The sequence below is a fragment of the Artemia sp. Qi Xiang Cuo genome, chromosome 5, assembly GCF_049724085.1.
Source record: "Artemia sp. Qi Xiang Cuo chromosome 5, ASM4972408v1, whole genome shotgun sequence".
Taxonomy (NCBI): Eukaryota; Metazoa; Arthropoda; class Branchiopoda; order Anostraca; family Artemiidae; genus Artemia; species Artemia sp. Qi Xiang Cuo.
Window position 1 is genome coordinate 39512069 of NC_142798.1, and position 26312 is coordinate 39538380.

General features: G+C 37.3%; 1 protein-coding gene across 1 annotated transcript in view; it reads left to right on the top strand.

The window, feature by feature from the left end:
* LOC148952125 (serine/threonine-protein phosphatase 2B catalytic subunit 2-like) overlaps positions 1 to 26312 on the top strand; it is a 135115-nt gene that overhangs the window by 40451 nt on the left and 68352 nt on the right. The window contains exon 5 of the mRNA XM_089088852.1: positions 12709 to 12854. Within this exon, the coding sequence (XP_088944978.1) occupies positions 12709 to 12854 (146 nt within the window). The remainder of the gene's footprint in view (positions 1 to 12708; positions 12855 to 26312) is intronic.

Below are 26312 nucleotides of genomic sequence, written 5' to 3' on the forward strand. Positions count from 1 at the left end.
GTAAATTTTCCGTGGGGGGGGGGGGTAAACGCTTAGACCCGTAGAAAGTGACAGGGTGAAGGGAACTCCCATTAACAGCCATGAAAAAGAGAAATAAATCTGGATTTAAAAGTTTATGACGTCCGATTTTCTTTGTTGTTGTAACAACAACACAGCATTTTTATTATTCCTCTTGACAGTCATTTATGTCATGACTTAATAAACCAACCAATTCCAACAAGGATGAACATGTGAAGATTCCAATTTGCGTTTTGCCCAATGTAAGTTTGGCGTTTGAGTCGCATAAGAGTTCAGTTACACGAGGGTTCAGTTGCACGGTGGTTCAGTTTTACGGTGGTTCAGTTGCACAGTGGTTCAGTTGCACGATGGTTCAGTTGTACGGTGATTCACTTGCATGGGGTTTAGTTACATGGTGGTTCTGTTACAAGAGGGTTTAGTTAATTGGGGTTGAGTTGCACGAGGGTTCAGTTAAAGGGGGTTTAGTTGCATGAGGGTTCAGTAGCACAGGGGTTCAGTTGCACGGTGGTTCAGTTACAGGGGTTCAGTTACACGGTGGTTCAGTTACAATGGAACCGTTAAACACTATCTAGCGAACTCATAGTTCACTTTGTTGTTCTGTTTTAATTTGTTGGTGGTAACTCTACCATCCTGATAATCGGTGGTATTAGAGCTCAAACTGACAAAATAGTTATCTCGTCGGTGCGAGATTTGAACGTAGTGATTTTAGAATTAAACTTGTTTTGCAAGAAAGGTGGTAAGAGTGAATATAGTAATTACAGAGAGATAGTAGTAATTGACTTTTTCACAATTCTTCAAGAAAGACTTATCACACACAAGGATCGTTGACTTTGAGTGAGAAGAATTTTAAAGATTTTTAAGACTATAGCATTAAGAGTTAGGGTTGAGGAAGGGGAATTTCTCCGCATAAACTGAATAATTTCTGTTCGTTTTAAGTTTTAATATTGCTTCTTAGTTTGAGTTGATAAAACTTATGTTTGTTTTTTTGCTTTGTTTATTGTAAAGATTAATACTAAAATTAGAATACTGGAAGCTACAGTAATGACAGTGGTCCAGTATGGCTCTGGGACGTGGATGCTTTAAAAGGCTGAGGAAGACACGTTCAAATTTTTCTTGAGGAACTGTCTAAAGATAGTTTTAGGTTCTCGTTTGACTAACCTTATATGAAACAGACTGTACCCTTCGATCCCCTTTTCTATGGTTATAATGAAAAAAAAGTGAAAATACGCTACGTTTTACGGATCGATGATAAAATTGCCAAAGATTTTGCTTTTTGGCCCTCTATCTGGGAGCAGCCCGAAAATCAAGTCTTTTTGGAGGGGTGAAAATCGAAGATTTAAAATTGATTGTGGTGAACAAGGAGCTTGCGCAGTCGTTTTGGTCTAAGTAGAGTTGGTGTAGTAGTGAGTCGCGTGTCTAAATCTAATTATATGTGACCAACGTATGTAGAAAATGTAAGACACTCAAATTGTCAAGTTTCATCTATAACTTTTAAATTCTTTCTTTGGTGTTCTCTCTTACGGATTAAGTCAATTCAACACGTGTTCCTTTTCTTTTTTTGTAAACGTGTATTTTCCTTTTTATTCAACATAGTGGATAAATCAATAACAGTTAAGCAGAATTCCCAAGTGAAATGGAAATACAAAGAGAACGGTTTCGTGGATGAAAAAGGTTTTCTAAATCGGAAATTGGATAGCTCCGTCCATTTGACTTTTTTCTTTTTCTCGTTCTGTAAATATTCATCGTTTAAAACTGTAGAAGTAAAAACACAAAAATAGTGAATGGTGTCATAGATGTTATTTTTTGTCTTCTTTCTACATGTTGTGCCACAAATAATCAAATATTAATAAATTAATTTTTTTAAGGTTATGGTTAAAGTGTTAGCTCCTTTATCAATTCTGTAAACAATAAGTGGCATTTTCATAGGCAGCGTAATAGCAGTGCCTAAGAAAAGAGCGATGTGGGAGCGATTTGACCAAGGCACTTCGTATAAAACTTTTATAAATTTCAAGTTCATTCGATTGGAAATTAAAAGTTGTAGTGCCCTTTTTAAGAGTCAAAAGACTGGAGGGCAACCAGACCCCCCTCCTATGCCCATCATTTCCCCAAACACATCCAATCAAAATTTCGAAATAGTCATTTTGTTCAGTGTAGTTAAAAGGTCCGGTAATTATATCTTTAGGGATAACAACCCCCCCCCCCACGCAGCCCTCATGGGAAGGGCTATTAGTTATACTAGTTGCCAATTATTAACATATAATATTTTTATGGAAGGGATGGTCGTACAAAAGTTCGGAGGCGGCTCATTCGATTGGAAATAAGAAATTGTAGTGCCCTGTTTAAGAGTCAAAAGTGACCGGAGGGTAACTAGTCCCCACCCACATCCTCTTTTCCCCAAATGAATTCGGTATAAATTTCGAGAATGCCATTTTGTTCAAAATAGTCTAAAAATTATATGACAAGGCCCCTGGGGTTGACAACTCCCCTCTCCCAGAGCCTGGGGACAAGGACTGTAAGTTATGCTCCGTGGGCATATAAGGTTGTCATGGAAAGGGTGATCGTATAAACTTTAGAGGAGGCTCATTTGATGAGAAGTTTAAAGTTCTAGTTCCCTTTTAAGAGTCAAAAGTGATTGGAGGGCAACCAGCCCCTCCGTTCCCCCCTCCCAAGCCCATTATTTCCCAAAACACAGCCAATCAAAATTTTGAAACAACTATTTTGTTCAGCATTGTTGAAAGGTCCCGTAGTTATGTCCTTTGGGATGTCAACCCCCACAGCCCTCAGGGCAAGGGTTGTAAGTTAGGCAATTCGTCCGTTGTTTATATATAGTATATGCTATTGAGAAAGGTGGGCATGTTTGACTTTTACTTTCTAAAAGGGCAAAGGGCATTTAGGTGAGCCTTTCAGAGCCTTTCGGCCAACAGTCTAGGGCTAAACAGAAAGCAGGTCTACCATGGTTGGGGTGGGAGGATGTCATAAAGAAAGATTAAAGGAAATAGGAACTTCCTCGGATGGTGTAAAGAGGGAGGCTTTAAATAGATTGGGATGGAGGAGAAGCGTGCGTAGCTGTGTTGGCCTCGGGCGGATTGGTGCTGCGGTAAGTTGTTAGTAGTTGTGTTAGTAACTCGGGAGTGACTGAGCATATTAACTTGGAACTTTCAGGAAATAATAAGAGAGAAGTTCAATTAACCAAAAAGGCAATATTTGCATGCTACTACAACTACTACCACTAATACTACTGCTTCTGCAGCGAGTACTACCAGGCTGAGGATATAGATATGAATATCAAACAGTTCTTGGTAACGAATTGTAAGTAAGGAGCGACCCGGCTCAATAGTAACCGAAACTCTAAAAAACGGAATTTTGATACCAATAGATACATCAAAAGAATCAGATTTTAATACGGAGTTTAAAATAAATAAGTTTCATCAAGTTTAGTCCTATCCATCAAAAGTTACGCGCCTGAGAAAATTTGCCTTATTTTAGAAAAAAAGGGGAAACATCCCCTAAATGCTGTAGAACCTTAATGAAAATCACACCATTAGATTCAACGTATCAGAGAACTACTGTAGAGGTTCCAAGCTCCTATTTGCAAGAATGGGGATTTTTTTTTTTTTTTTTTTTTGCCAGAAGAAAGATCACGGATGCATGTTTATTTATATATTTTTTTCCAGGGGTGACCGTATCGACCCAGTGGTCCTAGAATATCGTGGGAGGGCTCATTCGAACGGAAATTAAAAGTTATTGTACCCTTTATAAGTGACCAAAAATATTGGAGCGCAGCTAGCCCCCCTCTCACGCTCATTTTTTCCCAAAGTCACCCGATCAAAATTTTGAGATAGCCATTTTGTTCGGTTTGGTCGAAAATATAATAACTATGTCTTTTAGGATAACTTAATCCCCCAAAGTCTCCGGGGGAGGGCTGAAAGTTATGAACTTTACCCAATGTTTACATATAGTATTGGTTATTGGGAAGTATACAGATGTTTTGAGGGGGGATTTTTTCTGGTAGTTGAGGGGGGGGGGTCGGGGGTTATGTGGGAGAATATTTTCATGGGGGAAGGGACATTGCTATGAAGAGTCAGAAAAAACGATCAGAAATTAAATAAAAAAAAGTTTTTCAACTGAAAGTAAGGAGCAACACCAAAACTTAAAACGAAAAGAAATTATTACGTATATGATTGGGTTCGCCGCCTAGTCATTACCTCGCTGGTTAAGCCAAAGATTTTTTTTTTTAGTACTTTCGTAAGAGCTATTTACTCTAATTAACGGTTTTTGTGATTAACGGGTCATTTTTAAAGAATTGGAATAAAATTTGAACTTTAGCGTAAAGAGCGAGGTATTGACTTAGGGGACGAACCCCCTAATATACGTATTAAAAATATATGAATATAGAAGTTCGTTGCGTATGTTAATTCGTAAGTTACGCATATTTATTACTAATAAAAACGTTCGTAAATAAAATTAAACAACTTTCGAGAAAGTTAAGGATTGTTCTGGGTACCCGGCTGACTGACCGTATTTCAAACAATAGGCTATACGAAAAATGTGGTTCAATATCGCTCTCTAGGGCTATAATGAAAGAAAGGTTGAGGTGGCATGGGCACGTTGTGCGGATGAAGAATGACAGATTGCCGAAGATTGTTCTTTTCGGCCAACCGTCTAGGGCTAAACGGAAAGAAGGTCGTCCTCGTCTGGGGTGGGAGGACGTCATAAAGAAAGATTTAAAGGAAATGGGAACTTTGTTGGCGGGTCTAAAAAGGGAGGTTTTGAATAGATTGGGGTGGAGGAGGAGCGTGCGTAGCTGTGTCAGCCTCAGGTGGCTTGGTGCTGTGGTGAGTTGTTAGTAGTAGTAGTATTTAACCAAATAAAAGTAAAATTAATATGCAAATTTTGTTTTAATTATTCATCTACGGTGAGCCAAAATTAAAACCTGTATTGATTCAAAACGTTCAAAAATTAAATAAAAAAAACAAGTTTTTTTTAACTGAAAGTAAGGAGTGATATTAAAACTTAAAACGAACAGAAATTATTCCGTATATGAAAGGGGCTGTCCCCTCTCAACGTTTCGCTCTTTACGCTAAAGTTTTTTATTATTTAAAAACAACAGAGTTGTGAGAGAGAGTCAAACTTTAGCCTAAAGAGCGAGACATTGAGGAGGGGACAGCCCCTTTCATATACGGAATAATTTCTGTTCGTTTTAAGTTTTAATATCGCTCCTTACTTTCAGTTAAAAAAAACTTGTTTTAGTTATTTAATCTGAGGAAACGTTGAGAGGAAAGTTGAACTAAATCGACACATATTATGTGCATAGAGATTCCTAATACATGCATATCAGCAATATTTTTGGAACATCTTACCGTATCAAGATGAAACTTCTATGGCATCATGAGGGGAATGTTCAACTGATTAAAAGGCAACATTTACCTGCTACTACTGCTCCTACTACTACCACTACTACCATGATACTATTACTATTAAGCGTATGGCGTATAAAGGTGAAAATTTGACAGAATATTGAGGGGGAATTTGAACTAAATCCAAACACACTATGTGCAAGCTATTAGCAACACTACTACTATTGCTTCTAAACCACTACTTCAATTGCAACTACTTGTAAGGCTAAGAGTATTAAGATGAAAAGGGGGTCAAAAGGTTATATCAGCAATATTTTTCGAAAGACTTACCGTATCAAGATGAAACTTTCGGGGTATCAAGAGGGGATGTTCAACTGACCAAAAGGCAACATTTACCTACTACTACTGCTCCTACTACAGCCACTACCGCTGTGATCCTATTAATATTAAGCCTACGCGTATGGCGTATGAAGGTGAAAATTTGACAGAATATTGACTGTTACTACTACTACCAATAGTAGTAGGAACCTATTAGGAGGTCCGAATGGGACCGTGTGCTGCCATCTATAATCGAGTCTAACGCTGACAGGACATAATTTATTCATTCATTATTGATCCACAACTTATCATGAGTTCTGGACGGGACTCCATATATGGGCATAGACAAAATTGATTTACATAATCTGACGGGGAATTCTAATATAATACAAGGGGAATTAAGAAGCAATATGGCTTCTTTGATCTTTAGGTCTGAGAGATAAATGGTCTTTAGTGACAGAGATAAATTAATATTTTATTTTTAAATATGGCTTCTCTGGTCTTGAGCCTTTGCGATAAATAGGAATCATTATTCTTCCGAGGTCTTAATCATCCAACTTGATTCTTCATTTCATCTCTCGGATAACATAGATTTAAGATGTTTCTATGTTCAGCAGATGGAAATAGGAATGTACATGGCTTAACTTAGGGGAAGAGATGAAGCATTTAGTTTGCAGTGTATATGCGATATGTAATTTTAAATTCTTTAGGTCTGAGAGATAAATTAAAATTCTATCGAAACCTTAATAATGTAGCTAGGAACACCTTAGAGATGAAGACAGATTAAATATATTTTACGCGGGAAATGGTTTCCTGGGAATTTCAAATGTAACAGCGCAGGGATGTCGAAACAAAGGAACACGCAGAAATTACTTTAGGGGATTATTTGGGCGAAACAGTTTGAGACATTTTAGGGATTTTTTGGGCGAAACAGTTTGAGACATTTCAGAGGATGATTTGGGGTGAAACTCTGTGGTCGTTATAATACACAAGTTTCATTTGAACAGTGTTGTAAGGTCCCCTACCCCAACCCCAAAGGGCCCCCTCCCCCCGGGGCCCTCAAAGATCCCCCTTCCCTGGGCCCCCAAATGACCTCCCTCCCCCTGGCCCCCCAAAGGGCCCCTACCCCCAGGCTCCCAAAGGGCCCCCTCCCCTGAGGCCCCCAAAGAGCCCCCCATTGTTTTAATACTTTTTTTGTATACTTGAGACACAGAAGGGTCCCCACATTTTAAAAGGCTTTATTATATCTTCAGAACGAGTTCCTTTCTTAATATCCCTCTTAAACCCATTTTACAAGATGAAGTACTCATCCTTTTCACCCACAACTTTACTTTACAGCTTTTTGAACACCCCAACAACAAGCAATACTTTTCCAAGGCTTTACTATATCTTTTCACAAGTTCTTTACGCAATGTCCCTCTTAAACCCATTTTACAAGTTGAAGTACTCATCCTTTTCACACATAACTTTACCTTACGTCTTTTTGCATACCCCAACAACAAGCAATACTTTTCAAAAAGGCATTATTATATCTTTTCAGAACAAGTTCTTTACGTAATGTCCATCCTAAGACCATTTCACAGGTTGAAGTTCTCATCCTCTCCACACACAACTTTACCTTACGGCTTTTTGCATACCCCAACACCAAGCAATACTTTTCAAAAAGGCATTATTATATTATTTCAGAACAAGTTCTTTTCTTAATGTCCTTCCTGAACCAATTTACAAGTTGAAGTACTCATCCTTTTCACCCACCTACAAACAGAGAAAGACAGGCACGTTAGACATAAAAACCAACAAAGACAGACACTTCAGACATACCAACCAACAAAGACACACACTTCAGACATAAAAACAGAGAAAGATTGGTACTTTAGATATACAAACCAACAAAGACAGACACTTCAGACATACAAACCAACAAAGACAAACACTTCAAACATACAAACAGAGAAAGACACACACTCTAGACATACAAACAGAGAAAGACAGACACTTCAGACATACACACCAACAAAGACAGACACTTCAGACATACAAACAGAGAAAGACTAGCACTTTAGACATACAAACCAACAAAGACAGACACTTCTGACATACAAACAAAGAAATACAGATACTTTAGAAATATAAACCTACATTCAAAGGAATTACAGAAACAAAAACAACAATGAAAGACTCTAAAGAGACATACAAACAACAAAGGAAGACACTTAAGCCCTACAAACCAACAAATACAAGTGTCTCGCATCCAAAAACCAACAGTCAAGCACATCAGAAATATGAAAAAACACAGGCAAATACATCAGACATACAAACCAACTATGACATACACTTCAGACATACAAACCAACAAAGACATGCAATTCAAACATACAAACATAAAAAGACAAGTACTTTAGAAATATAAACAACAAAATATTGACAGTTTAGACATACAACCTAACAAAGAAAGAAACATTAGAGATACAAAGCAACAAAGACAGACGTTTGACACATGCAAACAAACAAAGACAAACACTTTAGAAATAAAAACAGACAAAGACAGGCACTTTATACATACAAACCAACAAAGACAGACACTTTAGACATACAAACAGACAAAGACAAACACTTTAGACATACAAACAGAGAAAGATAAACACTTTAGACATACAAACCAACACAGACAGGCACTTCAGACATACAAGCAGAGAAAGACATGCACTTTAGACATACAAACAGAGAAAGACAAGCACTTTAGACAAACAAACCAAAAAAGACAGACACTTCAGACATACAAACCAACAAAGACAGACACTTTAGACATACAAACAGAGAAATACATACACTTTAGACATACAAACCAGAAAAAACAGACACTTTAGACATACAAACATAGAAAGACAAGCACTTCAGACATACAAACAGAGAAAGACAACACTTCAGACATACGAATAGAAAAAGACAATCCCTTTAAACCTACAAAGCAACAAAGACAGCCACTTCAGATATAAAAAGCTTCAAAGACAGAGACTTTAGATATACAAAGCAACAAAAACAAACACTTCACACATACAATCAGAGAAAGACAAGCGCTTTAGACATACAAACCAACAAAGACAATGACTTCAGACATACAAACAGAGAAAGACAGGCACTTTATACATACAAACCAACAAAGACAGACACTTCGGACATACAAACCAACAAAGACAAACACTTCAGACATACGAAACACTTCAGACATACAAACAGAGAAAGACAAACACTTTAGACATACAAACAGAGAAAAACAAACACTTTAGACATACAAACCAACAAAGACAGACACTTCAGAAATACGAACCAACAAAGACAGACACTTCAGACATACAAACCGACAAAGATAGACACTTCAGACTTACAAGCAGAGAAAGACAAGCACTTTAGACATACAAACCAACAAAGACAAACACTTCAGACTTACAAACAGAGAAAGACAGGCACTTCAGACAAACAAACCAACAAAGACAGACACTTCAGACATACAAACAGAGAAAGACAGGCACTTTTAGACGTACAAACCAACAAACAGAGACACTACAGACATATAAACTAACAAAGACACACACTTTAGACATACAAACCAACAAAGACAAACACTTTAGACATACAAACCAACAAAGACAGACACTTTAGACACACAAACCAACAAAGACAAACACTTCAGACATACAAACAGAGAAATACAGGCACTATAGGCATACAAGCCAACAAAGACAGACACTTCAGACACACAAACCAACAAAGACAAACACTTTAGACATACAAACCAACAATGACAAACACTTCAGACATACAAACCAACAAAGACAAACACTTCAAACATACAAAAAGAGAAAGACAAACACTCTAGACATGCAGACAGAGAAAGACAGACACTTCAGACATACACACCAACAAAGACAGACATTTCAGACATACAAACAGAGAAAGACATACAAACCAACAAAGACAGACACTTCAGACATACACACAAACAAAGACAAACACTTCAGACATACAAACCAACAAAAACAGACACTTCAGACATACAAACCAACAAAGACAGACACTTCACACAGACAAACCAACAAAGACAGACACTTCACACATACAAACCAACAAAGACAGATACTTTAGACATAAAAACCAACAAAGACAGACACTTTAGACATACAAACCAAAAAAGACAGACACTTCAGACATGCAAACCAACTATGACAGACACTTCAGACATACAAACCAACAAAGACAAACACTTCAGACATATAAACATATAAATACAGTTACTTTAGACATACAAACCAACAAATACTTACACTTCAGACATACAAACCAACAAAGACAGACACTTCAAACATACAAACCAACAAAGACAAACACTTCAGACATACAAACCAACAAAGACAAACACTTTAGAAATACAAACAGACAAAGACAGGCACTTTAGACATACAAACCAACAAAGACAGACACTTTAGACATACAAACAGAGAAAGACAAACACTTTAGACATACAAACAGAGAAAGATAAACCCTTTAGACATACAAACCAACACAGACAGGCACTTCAGACATGCAAGCAGAGAAAGACATGCACTTTAGACATACAAACAGAGGAAGACAAGCACGTTAGACAAACAAACCAACAAAGACAGACACTTCAGACATACAAACCAACAAAGACAGGCACTTTAGACATACAAACAGAGAAACACATACACTATAGACATACAAACAAAACAAGAAAGACAGGCACTTTAGACATACAAACAGAGAAATACATGCACTTCATACATACAAACAGAGAAAGACAAAACAATATAGACATACAAACAGATAAATACAGGCACTGTAGACATACAAACCAACAAAGGCAAATAATTAAGACATACAAACACACAAAGGCTATCACTTCAGACATACAAACCAACAAAGATAAACACTTAACACATACAAACAGAGAAAGGCAGTCACTTTAGACATACAAACCAACAAAGACAATGACTTCAGACATACAAACAGAGAAAGACAGGCACTTTAGACATACGAACCAACAAAGACAGACCCTTCGGACATACAAACCAACAAAGACAAACACTTCAGACATACGAAACACTTCAGACATACAAACAGAGAAAGACAAACACTTTAGACATACAAACAGAGAAAAACAAACACTTTAGACATAAAAACCAACAAAGACAGACACTTCAGACATACGAACCAACAAAGACAGACACTTCAGACATACAAACCGACAAAGATAGACACTTCAGACTTACAAGCAGAGAAAGACACGCACTTTAAACGTACAAACCAACAAAGACAAGCAATTCAAACATAATAACAGAGAAAGAGAATCAATTTAGACATACGAACCAAAAAAGACATACACTTGAGACATACAAACATAGAAAGAGAGTCACTTTTAGACGTACAAACCAAAAAAGAGAGAAACTTCAGACATAAAAACTAACAAAGACAAACACTTTAGACATACAAACCAACAAAGACAAACGCTTTAGACATACAAACCAACAAAGACAGACACCTTAGACATACAAACCAACAAAGACAAACAATTAAGACATACAAACATAGAAACACAGACACTATAGTCATACAATTCAGCAGTGACAAACACTTTAGACACACAAACCAACAAAGACAGACACTACAGACTTACACACTAACAAAGACACATACTTCAGTCATACAAACCAACAGAAAGAAACACTTCAGACACACTAATCTAGAAAGACAGGGACTTTAGACATACAAACCAACAAAGACAAACACTTCAGACATACAAACCAACAAAAACAAACAAACACAACAAAGACAATAGTAGTCTTTGTTAGTCACCGCATTAACATATTAAGGAGTTGCGTTTAAAACTGCATAGACATAATTGCAAAAATAAAACGAAAAAAAAGCATATGAACATATGAGAGTAAAATTTTAGTTAAAAAAAAAGAAGTGAAAAGAATACAAACAGGACCTAAATAGCTGCGTTTTTTTTCGAAGTTCCGTGTTTCATGGTTCATGTTCCAAGTTTCATGTTCTAGCCCAAAAACGCAGTTTTTGTCGCTTTCGTGTTCTCTGTCCATGTTCCTGGTTGAACGTCTAAAAACGCAATTTAGGAAAAGTGGCAAAATATTCAAAACTGTGGAAACATGTGGAAAAATTCTGAGCTTTTTACTTGCCTGTTTTCTTGTACACATATGTTTCACCTTGGCCTCTATTCAAAAACGCATATTCAGCAGGATCTATGTCCATTTTCTTCCCTTCCATCTTATCCTTTCTTTTGTCATCTACAGATAACTTTTTTCTATCTGGATAGTTACCAATCGAACACGCAACACGCACAAAGAGCAAGTTCCAAGTTTGAGGAAACAGACAGTCGAACAGGCAACATGATGTTTCGTGTTTCGCAAAAAAACGAAGTTTTGTTAAAACATGCTGTTACGTGTTTTGTCGTAAACGCAAAAATGGCAAAACACGATTAAACCACGGAACCAACCACGCAAAAAAAACGCCACTAATATTTCAATTCCACACCTGGTAATACTTTTCAACAGAGGAAACAACTTAAACATGTAGCCAAATAGGGAATTTCTTTCCGTAAGACAGTGGAATTCCGAACTTTAAATAAATATTTCGACCCAATGCCCAAGAATCGTCCTCAGCATAACACAAATGAAAATTTAAAAGACAAACTTACATTAAAATATGACCATTAAAACTAAAGTTAAATAAAATTAAATCAGCCCTAGCATCCTTACTTCAACAGTTCAACCAGGACTCATTAATTAATATTAGCGTGTTTTCTTTTTTTCTTTCTGTTTGATGATGAAAATAAGTTGGAGAGTAACAAAATATCTCATGTACCATTTTTACCTTTAGAGTGGCGTATTTTTTGGTACAAGATTACGTGTATGTCATTGCTAATTGCTTGAAGGAAACCTTTCTAACTGTCATATTAACTCAATGGGTTTATTTGTTTCAGGTCGCATTAAATATTCAGAACGGGTTTACGATGCATGTATGGAAGCATTTGATTGCCTACCTTTAGCTGCCCTGATGAATCAACAGTTCCTCTGTGTTCATGGCGGACTTTCACCTGAAATTCACACACTCGAAGATATTAGAAAGGTTTGCGTCTGAGTATATTGTCATTACCGCTACCATTTGGATCTAATCCTTTTTATCCTTCAGTTTACCACTCTACTTAGCTTTCGTCGTGCCCATGCCCTTCATGTCTCCGTTTCAAGAACTACCGATAGGGGAATTGAGAGCATACTTCTTCTCGGTATTGTGTTTGGTATTGTTCGAATTAAATCAGAGGGTTTAATGCGTTTTGCCCATATCCTTGGAAGAAACGTCTAAAAGACCAAACGAAAGTAGACGTAGATCCTCAGATCGATCGATTGAGAGATTTGTAGAACTTTTAATAGTTTATTATTCCATGTAAAAAAAAACTATTATCAAAGATGTTATGTATATAACAAAAGTAAAAGCAAACTCACGAGGCCTGGAGAAGTTAACGGCGTTCCTTCTAGCCATAATTTATGTAATTGATAATAGAAAAATAGGTTTTTAGTTACAGATTTAAAACATTCGAATACTATTTTTCTGCTCCTCCTCCTTCCCCACTCCCCATTATTCTACAACATGGTACCTATGGTGGGATCGAGTCTGGGAACTGAAAAGAAGGTGGACCCACCTATCCTCACTATTCTCATAAAGTCAACCAGTATCCGAAGCTTTCTTTCTAGTAATCATCAACCACTAACAAGTTACGGCGGAGTGGCATGCACTAATCTTGGAACTGGATTCGTATACTCACAAAACCTAGACTGGGACCAAGCTTAGCACAAAACTGTCGATTTGGACTCCCAGGAAGGACCGAAAAACATTTTCACTGACTTGTACCAAATTAGTTTCGGCGAACTTCTGGTGTTATGACTCTCCAACCTTGATTTGTGTTTGCTTGAGCTTTTCCCCAAAATCCTCAAAAAAATTAATTTTTTTGCTCCCTGCAAGGCGCAGGTTTTTATTTAATAGCTGATAAAAGTTTGGAAGAATTGATGGATGAGTCTGCGAACCAAGATTGGAATACTGGAATCCACGGTAATGACAGTGGTCAAGAATGGCTCTGAAACGTTTGCTCGTCAAAAGGCTGAGGAAGATTTGCTAAATATTTTTCAGGGGAACTGTGGAAAGAATAGTCTTAGGTACTCGTTGTATATCAACAATAAGCTGTTCAAAAAACATGGTTCGATCGAACATTATATGGGAGTAAGGAAAGAAAGGTTAAGATGGCACTACCACGTTTTACTGATGAAAAATTACAAATAGACGGAAAAAGTGGTTTTTGGTCATCCTTCTGGGGCCAAACGAAAAGCAGGTCGTCCTCAAATGAGGTGGAAAGAAATCATAAGGAAGGATTTAGTGGAAACTGTAGCTTCAAAAGAGGGGAGTAAAGAGAGAAGCTTTGGACAGATTAAGGTGGAGGAAGACCGTGCATAGTTGTGTTGCTTAGACAGCTCTGTACTGCATTGAGTTGCTAGTAGTAGTAGCAGTTCTGCAAATCATTTCAATCTCAAGAATGTCAAGTCTTTTTGAGAATCTACTTAACTTTGACCATCCTGGAAATTTTTCTTGAGGGTCTGTAAATCTTAAAAGGAAGTTCTTACCTTGTTTTCCTTTTTTCTCGTTCTTTTTCTTTTCTTTTTTTCATCTTTTTTTATCAGAAATTTTAATCAAAATGAACCTTTTGGGTGAACCTTTTGGGTGTATCGAACAATCGTTAGCTCTATTTACAGAATTTGAGCACCAGGATTTAGGAAATGTCGATTTTGAAGTAAAACTGGACAAAAAAAGAAAAAACTTTTTCGTATGCAAGCTAATTCTGTTTGCAGGGTAGTTTTCTGCAAAGATTTGAATGCCCGTGGTCGAAAAGGAGAGTTACACACTTCTTGTGGTTCACAAAACCAACGTTCTGAGTCACCCCCTTTTAAAGATCTTTTAATCCTTAAACCAACAACCTAGTCAAAATTTTGGCTGTGAATTATGACATAATTTGTTCTCGGCGTGGATTTAGGAAATTACTTGGAGAAAACAACAGGAACGATCGATGTTTTTCCCGGAAACTGGAGATCCGAGGACATTTCTTTTTTGGCTTGGAACGACCTTTTCTTTAAGTTGTCCCCATTCTATGATGTTCCAAAGAGCAAAATATAATCGTTATTGCTAAGCAAAGCATACCTTGAAAACTTGTAGGAATCCTTAATGCATCAATTGAACCGTTTAAAGAACAATTTGATCAAGTCCATAAAACGAGTAGTGAAGATAATTGAAGAAGAAGACCTATTTCTAATTTGATTTTAGTGTGCTACTAAGGTACTCTGAGGAAAAACAATAACCTTAACTTTTACGTGTTTGCTTATGACCTTTGAACATAGGGAAAGTTGGAAGTATTTAACGTCGCGTTTTACCTTTTGACGTTGTTTTTTTCTTTTTTTTTCGTTTTTTGGTGCCCGGCGTTTACCCCCCCCCCCCCGGAAAATTCCTTCTCCCTGCGGAAAAAAAACCCACGGAAAATAACCCCGCGCGGGAAATCCCCTCCCCCTGGATAACCCCCCCCCCCCAATGGAAAATAAGGCTTTACAAATTTGACTATTTTGTTTGAGTTTTGTATTTTTTATTTTCCGTAGAGAGAAGGAATTTTGGTGCTTGTGTATTATACGCCACTCACTCAAGTTTACGCTGTGTAAAACTCGAGAACAAACCGGCTTCTTTGTTTGTTTATTTCAGCTTAGCGCGAGACAAGACAAAGACAAGTGACAGAATAGATGGGAAATATATAATTTGGGCTATATATTTGCACATAAAGGGGGGGGGGGGTAAGGTGATCGGATAGTTTGAAATCGAAAAAAAAGAAAATTTCAAATGGGGCCAAATTCATTTATTTAGTCAGTGAAAAAAAAACAGGTACAAAAGTCAAGATATTTCGATTGTTTCTACCTGTTTTTTCTCACTGTATAAATAAATGGATTTATCCCCATTTGAATTGTTCGACATAGAACGGCAGTGTAGTCTAAGAAAAGAATATCTAGTTTCAGATGTTACGTCGAAAATAGTTTGAAGTCAGAAAACAATTCTTTTTTTTTTCTTTTTTTTCAGGAGCATAATTATATTTAGACATAAATTACAAAAAACAAACGCCAAGGAACCAACTTAATAATATGCAGAATAATTGTACCTAACACATTTTGAATGCAGACCCGCTATAGTTTACCCCCCCCCCCCTAATGTGCAAATATATAACCCAAATTTGTTGCTAAAGTAACGAAGGAACTAACAAAGAAACTGGTTTGATCTCGAGTTTTACACATCGTAAACTGGAGTGGTGTATAATACACAAGTTTTTTCAACTGAAAGTAAGGTGCAACGTCAAAATTTAAAACGAACAGAAATTGTTATGTATATGAAAGGAGTTGCCCCTTCCACAAGACCTTGCATTTTACGCTAAAGTGTTGACTTATTGTCCTAATCCTTTAAGAACGTTTCCCGAAAGACAATGGCCGTTTAAATGGAATAATAAGCTTTGTTTTAAAATTTTAGAAAAACTTTAGCCTAAAGAGCGAGGTCTTGAAGAGGAGGCAACCTCTTTCATGTAGCCCAAATTATATATTTCCAATCTATTCTGTCACTTGTCTTTGCCTTGTCTCATGCTAAGCTGAAAGAAATTAACGAAGAAACGAGTTTGTTCTCGAGTTTTAAACAGCGTAAATTTAAGTAAGTGGCGTATAATACACAAGTACCAAAATTCCTTCCCCCTACGGAAAATATAACAAAAAAAATCAAATAAAATTCTCAAATTTGTAAAACTTTATTTTCCATGGGGGGGGGCAAGAACCCTTTTTTTATTAGTATATATTGCTTGAAAGATTGAATGAGTTCGCTTTGGAATTTGTATGGTTCAGTCCAATCGTTTAGGATCATAGGCAGCGCGCTAGCGCTGCCTAAGTAAAGAACGATGTGGCCACAATGTGTTTTTTTTTTTTTCGACAGGCACTTCGTATCTAAGATGTTGTCGTAGAAAGTTCAAAAAGTGCTCATTCGAGTGGCTAGTGCCCTTTTTAATAGTCGAAAGTGATTGGAGGGCAACTATCCCCCCCCCCCATCATTCTCCCAAAAACATCCAATCAAAATTTGGAGATAGCCATTTTGTTCAGCGTAGTTGATTTCCACATAGAAAATATCTTTTTGAGGAGGAGACTCCCCCATAACCCTCGGGGCAAGGGTTTTAAGTTATGCCTTGAGAGTATATAAGAACAATTTTGGCACAATGTACTATGAATTATTTTTTCCTTTAGAGCAGGGCACTTCATATGGAAGGGGTCGTCGTAGAAACTTCAAAAGGGACTCATTCGATTGGAAATTGAGAGTTCTAGGGTCCTTTTCATAGTCGAAAATGATTGGAGGGCAACTCTCCCCCCCCCTGCCACTCCCATCATTCCCCCAAACACATCCAATCAAAATTTTGAGATAGCAATTTTGTTCAGCGTAGTTGGTTTCCAGATAGAAAATATGTTTTTGAGAAGGACACTCCCCCACAACCCTCAGGGCAAGGGTTTTAAGTTGTGCCCTGGGGGCATATAAGGTTTTTTATAGAAGGCGTTGTCGTAGAAACTTCAAAACAGGCTCATTCGATTAGAAATTTGAAGGGCTAGTAACCTTTTTCATAGTCGAAAGTGATTGGAGGGCAACTAGCCCCACCCCCCATGCGCATCATTCCCCTAAACACATCCAATCAAAATTTTGAGATAGCCATTTTGTTCAGCGTGGTTGATTTCCAGATAGAAAATATGTTTTTGAGGAGGACACTCCCCCACAGCCCTCGGGGCAAGGGTTTTAAGTTATGCCCTGGGGGCATATAAGGTTTTTTATAGAAGATGTTGTCGTAGAAACTTCGAAAAGGGCTCATTCGATTGGAAATTGGAGTAGCTAGTGCCCTTTTTAATAGTAGAAAGTGATTGGAGGGCAACTACCCCCCCCCCCCCCTACGCCCATGATTCCCCCAAACACATTCAATGAAAATTGTGAGATAGCCATTTTGTTCAGCGTAGTTGATTTCCAAATAGAAAATATATTTTTGAGGAGAACACTCCCCCACAACCCTCGGGGCAAGGGTTGTGTTATGCCCTTGGGGCATATATGGTTTTTATAGAAGGTGTTGTCGTAGAAACTTCAAAAAAGGCTCATTCGATTGAAAATTCAAAGGGATAGTGCCCTTTTTAATAGTCAAAAGTAGTAGGAGGGCAACTAACCTCCCTCTCATGCCCACCTTTTCCCGAAAAACATCCAATAAAAATATTGAGATATCCACATTATTCAACGTAGTTTCAAGTTATTTAAATTTGGTCTTTGAGGATGACAACCTCCTCACAGCCCTCAGGACAAGGGTTGTAAGTTATGCCCTGTTGGGCATAAGATTTTTATAGAATGCGTTGTCGTAGAAACTTCAAAAACGGCTCATTCGATTGGAAATTGAAATGGCTAGTGCCCTTTTTAATAGTCGAAAGTGATTGAACGGCAACTATCACCCCTTCCACGCCCACCATTTCCATAAACACATCCAATCCAAATATTTAGATAGCCTTTTTGTTCCATGCAGTTTAAAGTTCAGGAAATTATACCTTTGAGCAGGACACTCCCCCCAAAGTTTTCAGAGCTAGCGTTCTAAGTCATACCCTTGTGGCTTACAGGGTTTCTGTTGAAGTATACGACGTAGAAGCTTGAAAAAGAGCTCATTCAATTGGATATTCTAAGGGCTAAGACCTTTTTTAATTGTTAAAAGGGATCTCTTGGCAACCAGGCCCCCTCTGACGCCCCTCTTTTCTCTAAATACATCCAATCCAAGTATTAAATAGCCATTTTATTTAATGCAGTTGAAATTTTTGTAAATTGGGTTTTTAAGGATGACAACCCCTCCCCCCACAACCCCCAGGGCAAGGGTTGTAAGTTATGCCCTTGGAGCATGTAAGGTTTGTATAGAAAGCGATGTTGTAAAAACATCGAAAAGGACTCATTCAATTGAAAATTGAAAGGGCTAGTGCCCATTTAATAGTCGAAAGTGATTGAAGGGCAACTAACCCTCCTCTCACGCCCACCATTTCCCCAAACATATTAAATCAAAATTTTGAGATATCCATTTTGTTCAACGTAGTTGAAAGTTCTGGAAATTAGGTCTTTTAGGATGATAATCCCCTCAGAGCCCTCAGTGCAAGGGTTGTAAGTTATGCCCTGGGGGCATATAAGGTTTATATAGAAAGTTGTTTTATAAATTTCAAAAGGGGCTCATTTGATTGGAAATTGAAAATGGCCTTTTTAATAGTCGAAAGTGGATGGAGAGTAATTAACCCCCCTCCACGCCCACCATTTTCCCAAACATTTTCAATCAAAGTTTAGACATAGCCATTTTGTTCAACGTAGTTGAAAGTTCTGGAAATCATGCCTTTAAGGATAACTGGATTATGCCAGGGCAAAAGGATTATGCCCTGGGGGCATATAAGGTTTTTATAGAAGGCTTTGTCGTAGAAACTTCAAAAAAGACTCATTGAATTTCAAATTCAAAGGGCTAGTGCCCTTTTTAATAGTCGAAAGTGATCGGAGGGCAACTAGCCCCCCCCCCCCACGCCCATCATTCCCCCAAACACATCCACTCAAAATTTTGAGATAGCCAATTTGTTCAGTGTAGTTGATTTTTAGATACAAAATATATTTTTGAGGAGGACACTCCCCCACAACCCTCAGGGCAAGGTTGTAAGTCATGCCCTGGGGGCATATAAGGTTTTTATTGAAGGTGTTGTCGTAAAAAATTCAAAGAGGGCTCAATCGATTGGAAATTCAAAGGGCTAGTTCCCTTTTTAAAAGTCGAAAGTGATTGGAGGACAACTAACCCCCCTCTCACGCCCACCAATAGCCCAAACACATCCAATCAAAATTTTGAGATAGCCATTTTATTCAACTTAGTTTTAAGTTCTGTAAATTAGGTCTTTGAGGATGACAACCCCTCACAGCCCTCAGGACATGGGATGTAAGTTATGCCCTGGGGGCATATAAAGTTTTTATAGAACGCTTTGTGTTAGAAACTTCAAAAATGGCTCATTCGATTCGAAATTGAAATGGCTAGTGCCTTTTTTAATAGTCGAAAATAACTTGAAGGCAGCAAACACCCTTTCCATGCTCACCATTCCCCCAAACACTCCCAATCGAAATTTTTATATAGCCATTTTGTTCCATAAAGTTAAAGTTCAGGCGATAATACCTTTTCACAAGCCTTGCCCTACACCGCCGCCTGAGCAAAGGTTATAAGTTCCTCACATGATGTATATAAGTTATTACTGAATTATTTGTCTTAGAAAATTAAAGGTGGACTCATTTAACTTCACTTTTAAAGGGCTAGAACCATTTTCGATAGTCATAAAGTGATTTGAAGGGAACTAGCCCCCCTCTCTCCCCCACCTTTTCCCCTAACACGTCCAATCAAAATTTTTAGATAGCCATTTTGTTCAGTGTTGTGGATTTCCACATAAAAATTATGTTTTTGAGGAGGACACTCCCCCACAGCCCTCAGGGCAAGGGTTGTAAGTTATGCCCTGGGGGCATATAAGATTTTTATAGAACGCGTCATCGTAGAAACTTCAAAAAGAGCTCATTCGATGTTTTAAAGGGTGTATGTTGTTAAAAATTGAAAATTTTTCTCTAGCTTACAAATAGCAGGCCAAACTATAAAGTCTTAATAAAAACGAAAAGATTTAAAGTATTATTTTCTTTTTCCTTGAACAGACTATGTCAATATAAAACGAACAGAAATTAATTAAAAAAAAAACTTTTTCAACAAAATAAGTTTTTCAAAGAAAAGTAAAGAACTCCATTCAACAAAAATTGAGCAAAAATAAAATCAAATAATCTACCAAGCCTGAAACTCCTATAAGTCATCATCGATAAATAAATGAAACCCAAATCGAACATAAATTACAATAAATAACCGAGTCAAACTCAAAACGAGCAGAAATTAACATAAGCTGAGCTCAAAACCCCTATGCCTTCCCAAGGCCAGAACCTAATTTGCACTTTACTGAAAAAATATAAATGACAGTGCATTGTCAGTTTAATATACATATACTGATATTTAGTAATCAAAGTGTTAGTATTGTTTGATTTATCGAAGTGATAAAAGTAAAAACATTTATATTTTTTTCAGTAAAGTCCAAATTATTTTCCGACCTTGGTAAGGCATAGGGGTTTTAAGAAAATCTCGTGTTAATTTCTTCGCTTTGTGAGTCTCGATAGGTCAGTTATTGCATTATCTTTTCGTTTTGGGTTTCATTTATTTATTGATGATGATTTGCGGTAGTTCCACGCTTGATAGATTATTTGATTTTATTTTTGCTCAATTTTTGTTGAATGGAGTTCTTTACTTTTCTTTGAAAAACTTAATTTGTTGAAAAAGTTTTTTTAATTAATATGGAAAAAGACCGAAATATTATAATTGGCTGTATTATGTTTTTGAAATTCATTTTGTGGAGCTATTCTAAAATGAAAGTGTTGTTATTTCTAGTAAATTATTCTAAATACTTCAAGAAATGCTTAAGCCTCCTCGAAGGTATTCAATGGAGCTGTTGCAAGAAACACACTTTCCGGGAGTTTATTCTGCCTCACGACAGACCTTGAAAAGAAACAAATCTCAGTATTCCTTACGCCACAGTAAATTGTTCCTTAAGCGGGGGGAGGGGTTAAGATTATTCTCTCCCTCCCCTCCTATACAAAACAAAAGGAAATACCGCGAACGAAAAAAAAAACAAAAAAACTTGCAACAGTAATACGTTAATATCAAGCGGTTCGTGGTAACGAACTGTAAGTAAGGAGCGACCCTGCTCAATAGTAACCGAAACTCTAAATAACGGAATCTTGATACCAATAGATACATTAAAAGAATCGTATTTTTGTGCTGATTTCAAGTATATAAGTTTTATTAAGTTTGGTGTTACCCATCAAAAGTTACGCGCCAGAGAAAATTTGCCTTATTTTCGAAAAAAGGAAGAAACATCCCCTAAAATGCATAGAATCTTAATGAAAATCACACCATTCGATTCAGCGTATCAAAGAACCCTTCTGTGGAGGTTTCAAGCTCCTATCTGCAAAAATGTGGAATTTTGTATTGTTTGCCAGAAGAAAGATCACGGATGCGTGTTAATTTGTTGTTGTTTTTCTCTCTTTTTTTTCAGTGGTGATTGTATCGACTCCGTGGTCCTAGAATATCGCGGAAGGACTCATTTGAAAGGAAATTATAAGCTCTAGTGCCCTTTTTAAATGACCAACGAAACGAAGGGCAACTACGCCCCCTCCCACGCTCATTTTTTCCCAAAGTCACCCGATCAAAATTTTGAGATAGCCATTTTGTTCAGCATGGGCGAAAAATATAATAACTATGTCTTTGAGGATGACTTAATCCCCCACATTCCCCGGGGGAAGGGCTGCAAGTTATGAACTTTGCCCAATGTTGACATATAGCATTGGTTATATGTCAAGGCGTTTTCAGTATAAGTACAGACGTTTTAAGGGGGATTTTTTTTGGTAGGGGGGGGGGGTCATGGCTTACGTGGGAGGATCTTTCCATGGGGAAAGGGTCATTGCTATGAAGGGGGCGCCGGATTTCTTAGCATTATTTAAAAAAAGCGAGCAGAAATTAAATAAAGAAAAAAAGTTTTTCAACTGAAAGTAAGGCATCAGAGCTTAAAACGAACAGAAATTATTACGTATATGATTGGATTCGCTCCCTAGTCAATACCTCGCTTTTTACGCTAAAGTTTTTTTTAGTACTTTCATAAGAGCTATTTGTTCTAATTAACGGCCTTTGTGATTAAGGGGTCATTCTTAAAGAATTGGTACAAAATTTGAATTTTAGCAGATATTGACAGGGCGAGACATTGACAAGAGCGAGGTATTGACTTGGGGCCGAACCCCCTAATATATATAATAAAAATATACGAATATAGAAGTGCGTTACGTAAATTAATTCGTAAGGGGCAGATTAATTCTGACAGGGCAGACATTGACAAGAGCGAGGTATTGACTAGAGGCCGAACCCCCTTATATATAGAATAAAAATGTACGAATAATTATTTATGTACGGTGAGCCAAAATCAAAACCAGCATTAAATCAAAAACGTTCAGAAATTAAGTGAAAAAAAAGTTTTTTTAACTGAAAGTAAGGAGCGACATTAAAACTTAAAACGAACAGAAATTATTCTGTATATGAGAGGGGATGTCCCCTCCTCAACGCCTTGCTCTTGACGCCAAATTTTGACTTTTTCTCACAACTCTATTTTTAAAACAATAAAAAACTTTAGCGTGAAGAGCGAGGCGTTGAGGAGGCGACAGTCCCTTTCATATACGGAATAATTTCGGTTTGTTTTAAGTTTTAATATAGCTCCTTACTTTCAGTTAGAAAAACTTGTTTTTTTTATTTAATACTTTACAAAGACAGTAACACCATAAATACTTAGTAGTAGACATTAATAAAACACCTTTCAATAAATACTAGTAAAACCAAACAGCTTAAAATACTATCAAAAACGGCGGTCAAATAAATAAAATAAGAAGAGAAAAATAATATTGGGAAAGTACTGAAGACAATGGGTGGCTTAGATAGATGATAATTGTAAACAGAAACTTGTATTTCAATAGAAATAATGGACCCAGAAATTCTGCACGTCCTTACAAGACGAGAATTATGGGTTTTGAGGGAAACACAAAAGATAATTTGCAAAACGAAAAAAAAATATGTGAAGTTTTGACTTATCTAAGTTTGTAGACATTTTTCAGAATGGGGGAAAATGCAAGTAATGGAGCAGAGCTGCCAAGCTAACCTGCTTCGAAAGGAGAGCGCGTTTGAACTGTACCTTATATGCAACAAAAGATGTTTAGAAAAGCCAGTTCCAAGTTTCATTTTTTTTTTTTTAATAGTAATAGTAATTTATTAACGCACACAAGGACAATACATTTTACTCACTACCGACCCAAGAACCTGGGGTCGGGTTGTCCGAGGGTAGGCATATATCAAAATTTCATATTCACAACAGATGTACAACCTAGGCCTAAAAAAAATAAAATAAAGAAAAATCGTTGACCTAGCACGCGCACGGTTCCTACCACCAATCACAAAATCACCATACTTGTCTCTCAGGTACATAAAATATAAAAAAAAAAAAAATAAAATTAAAATTTTAAATTAAAAATAAATTTAAAAATCATATTCTCCCTTATAACGTTTCCTTTTATTTTATTTTTAAATTCCCCTTCAGATCCCCTATTTCTCTTAACTCTTTATTAACCCCATTCCACAACACAATCCCCCTATAAATAGGCGGGAATGTCGACCTGGCAGACACCGACGAGCGGGGCATGTAAATTTTTCCCTTTGGCAGAGTTTCATGATCATGAATCGTAGATCTAGCTTTTAGCATTCCTGAAAAGCAAGACGGTAATAATTCATTATTATATTTGAACATAAATTGAAGGCTATAAAAATCTCTAAGGCCTGCGGCAGGTAATACTGCTACGATCCCAATATGACATCTAGCTCTAACTTGGATACAAGATTTGATTTACCAGTCAACACACGGATTCCGTTATTTTGGATCACTCCCGAACTCGATTAGTAATTGAGTGGGAAACGTACTCAGCCAAATAGATGAGCAATACAATATATGTGGATGTATAATAGAAAAATACAAAAGTGCGAAGAACGAGAAGGGGGTAATACATGTTTCAATTTACGCAGTATTCCCAGATTACGGCACAGGATTCCTGACACCTTTTCAACATGTTTCCTAAAAGATAGTGTTTCATCTAGCATAATACCCAAATATCTAACACACTGATCACGCTTAACTTTGCCTTCCAGGTAGCTCGCTTCTTGGATCCATGGGTAGTAATTAGATGTACCGCGAAAATATTACAAAACTGCTCTTTGATGGGTTTACTTTTATTTTATTAACTCTTAGCCAGCTAGACACTTGATCTAAACACTGTGTCATTAATTCAACTAAAAGGCGTTCTGTTTTTGCAATGCAAATCAATGAAGTATCATCGGCAAATAGAGGTACTGTAACGTCACTGTCACTGTGAAACATGTCGCTCGCTTTTAGTTTTCGCATCCTTCAGGGACAGTACAAGATCATTTACAAATATCAAAAATAGCAAGGGGCCAAGAACGGACCCTTGTGGCACACACATTTCATATCTACAACGGAAGAAGTAGATCCATTTATTCGCACATACTGCTGCCTATTAGACAAAAAACTACGTAGGAAATCAAGAGCAGGCCCTCTAATCCCATAAAATTCACATTTTTCAAGCAATATACCATGGTCTACAGTGTCGAAAGCTTTTATAATGTCCAAAAAGATGGTAGACACTTTAAAACCAAGGTCCAGGGCAGTGTTCACAACACCACAGAGATAAGCCACAGCTTGTTCGGTCGTGCGTCCATTTCTGAGACCTAGCTGGGTGGATGTTAGTATTGAATGGCACTCTAAATAATGGTACAACCTCGGGAAAAGCACTTTTCCACAAGTCTTGACATGACCGGTAAAACGGAAATCGGGCGATAGTTACTACCTCACTGTGATCACCCCCTTATGAACCGGTGTAATTCGTGCCAACTTGAAACAAGATGGAAATACTCCCTGTTTAGAAACAAAGATTTATTAGGTTAACTAATACATGCGATATAGCTGGCCACAGATATTTAATTATCCGTAGAGACAAAATGTCACTACCAGCTGCACTATTTTTCATGTCGAAAATTATTTCTTTTACTTCACTCTCGGTCACCGGTTTTCAGGTAAACTGAAAATTCTGCTTCGCTATTTCCAAGGTAATGTTGGAAGAGGCGGTCGCCATCCACTATTCTTCACTCCCTCAGCCACATTATGTCCAACTGTGGCGGAAGTGGTCAACAAATTCTTGGGCTATATCAGACCAGGTCACTTAATTCTGCACCTACTCGACCAATAATCTGATCCGGGGCGACTGTGTGGGGAGGATTTATGAGCTGTTTAATTATCCGCCATGTTTTATTAATGGGGTTTCCGGCTGCATCACGCAAACTTTTTCTTATAATGAGCTTCCTTTTGCTTTTCGCAAAAGTCTATTTAATGCATTTCTGTGGTTTTTTGTATATCCTTTCATTAACATCACTAGGTTGTAACATTTTCTTTTAAACAGCAAATCCCTTCGATTTATTGATCTGAGCAATCCTTTTGTCACCCACGGCTTCTTAGGCATTTCTCTGCGAGCTCTTTTCCGTACTTCCTTAGTGCAACTAATCAGCAGATTATGCAGTTTATTATAGAATTTCACCAAACTTCGCATCAGCATGATCAGGTAGTAGCCAGCTCTCTCATCCCAATTAACATCCATTGTTTTTGTTTTTTTACAATCACCGGAGGGCACTAGGATCCGGTACTTGTGTAATCTTTATTAAACCTGCCATTTACCGAAGGAGAAGTCCGCGTCGATGTTGAATATGAG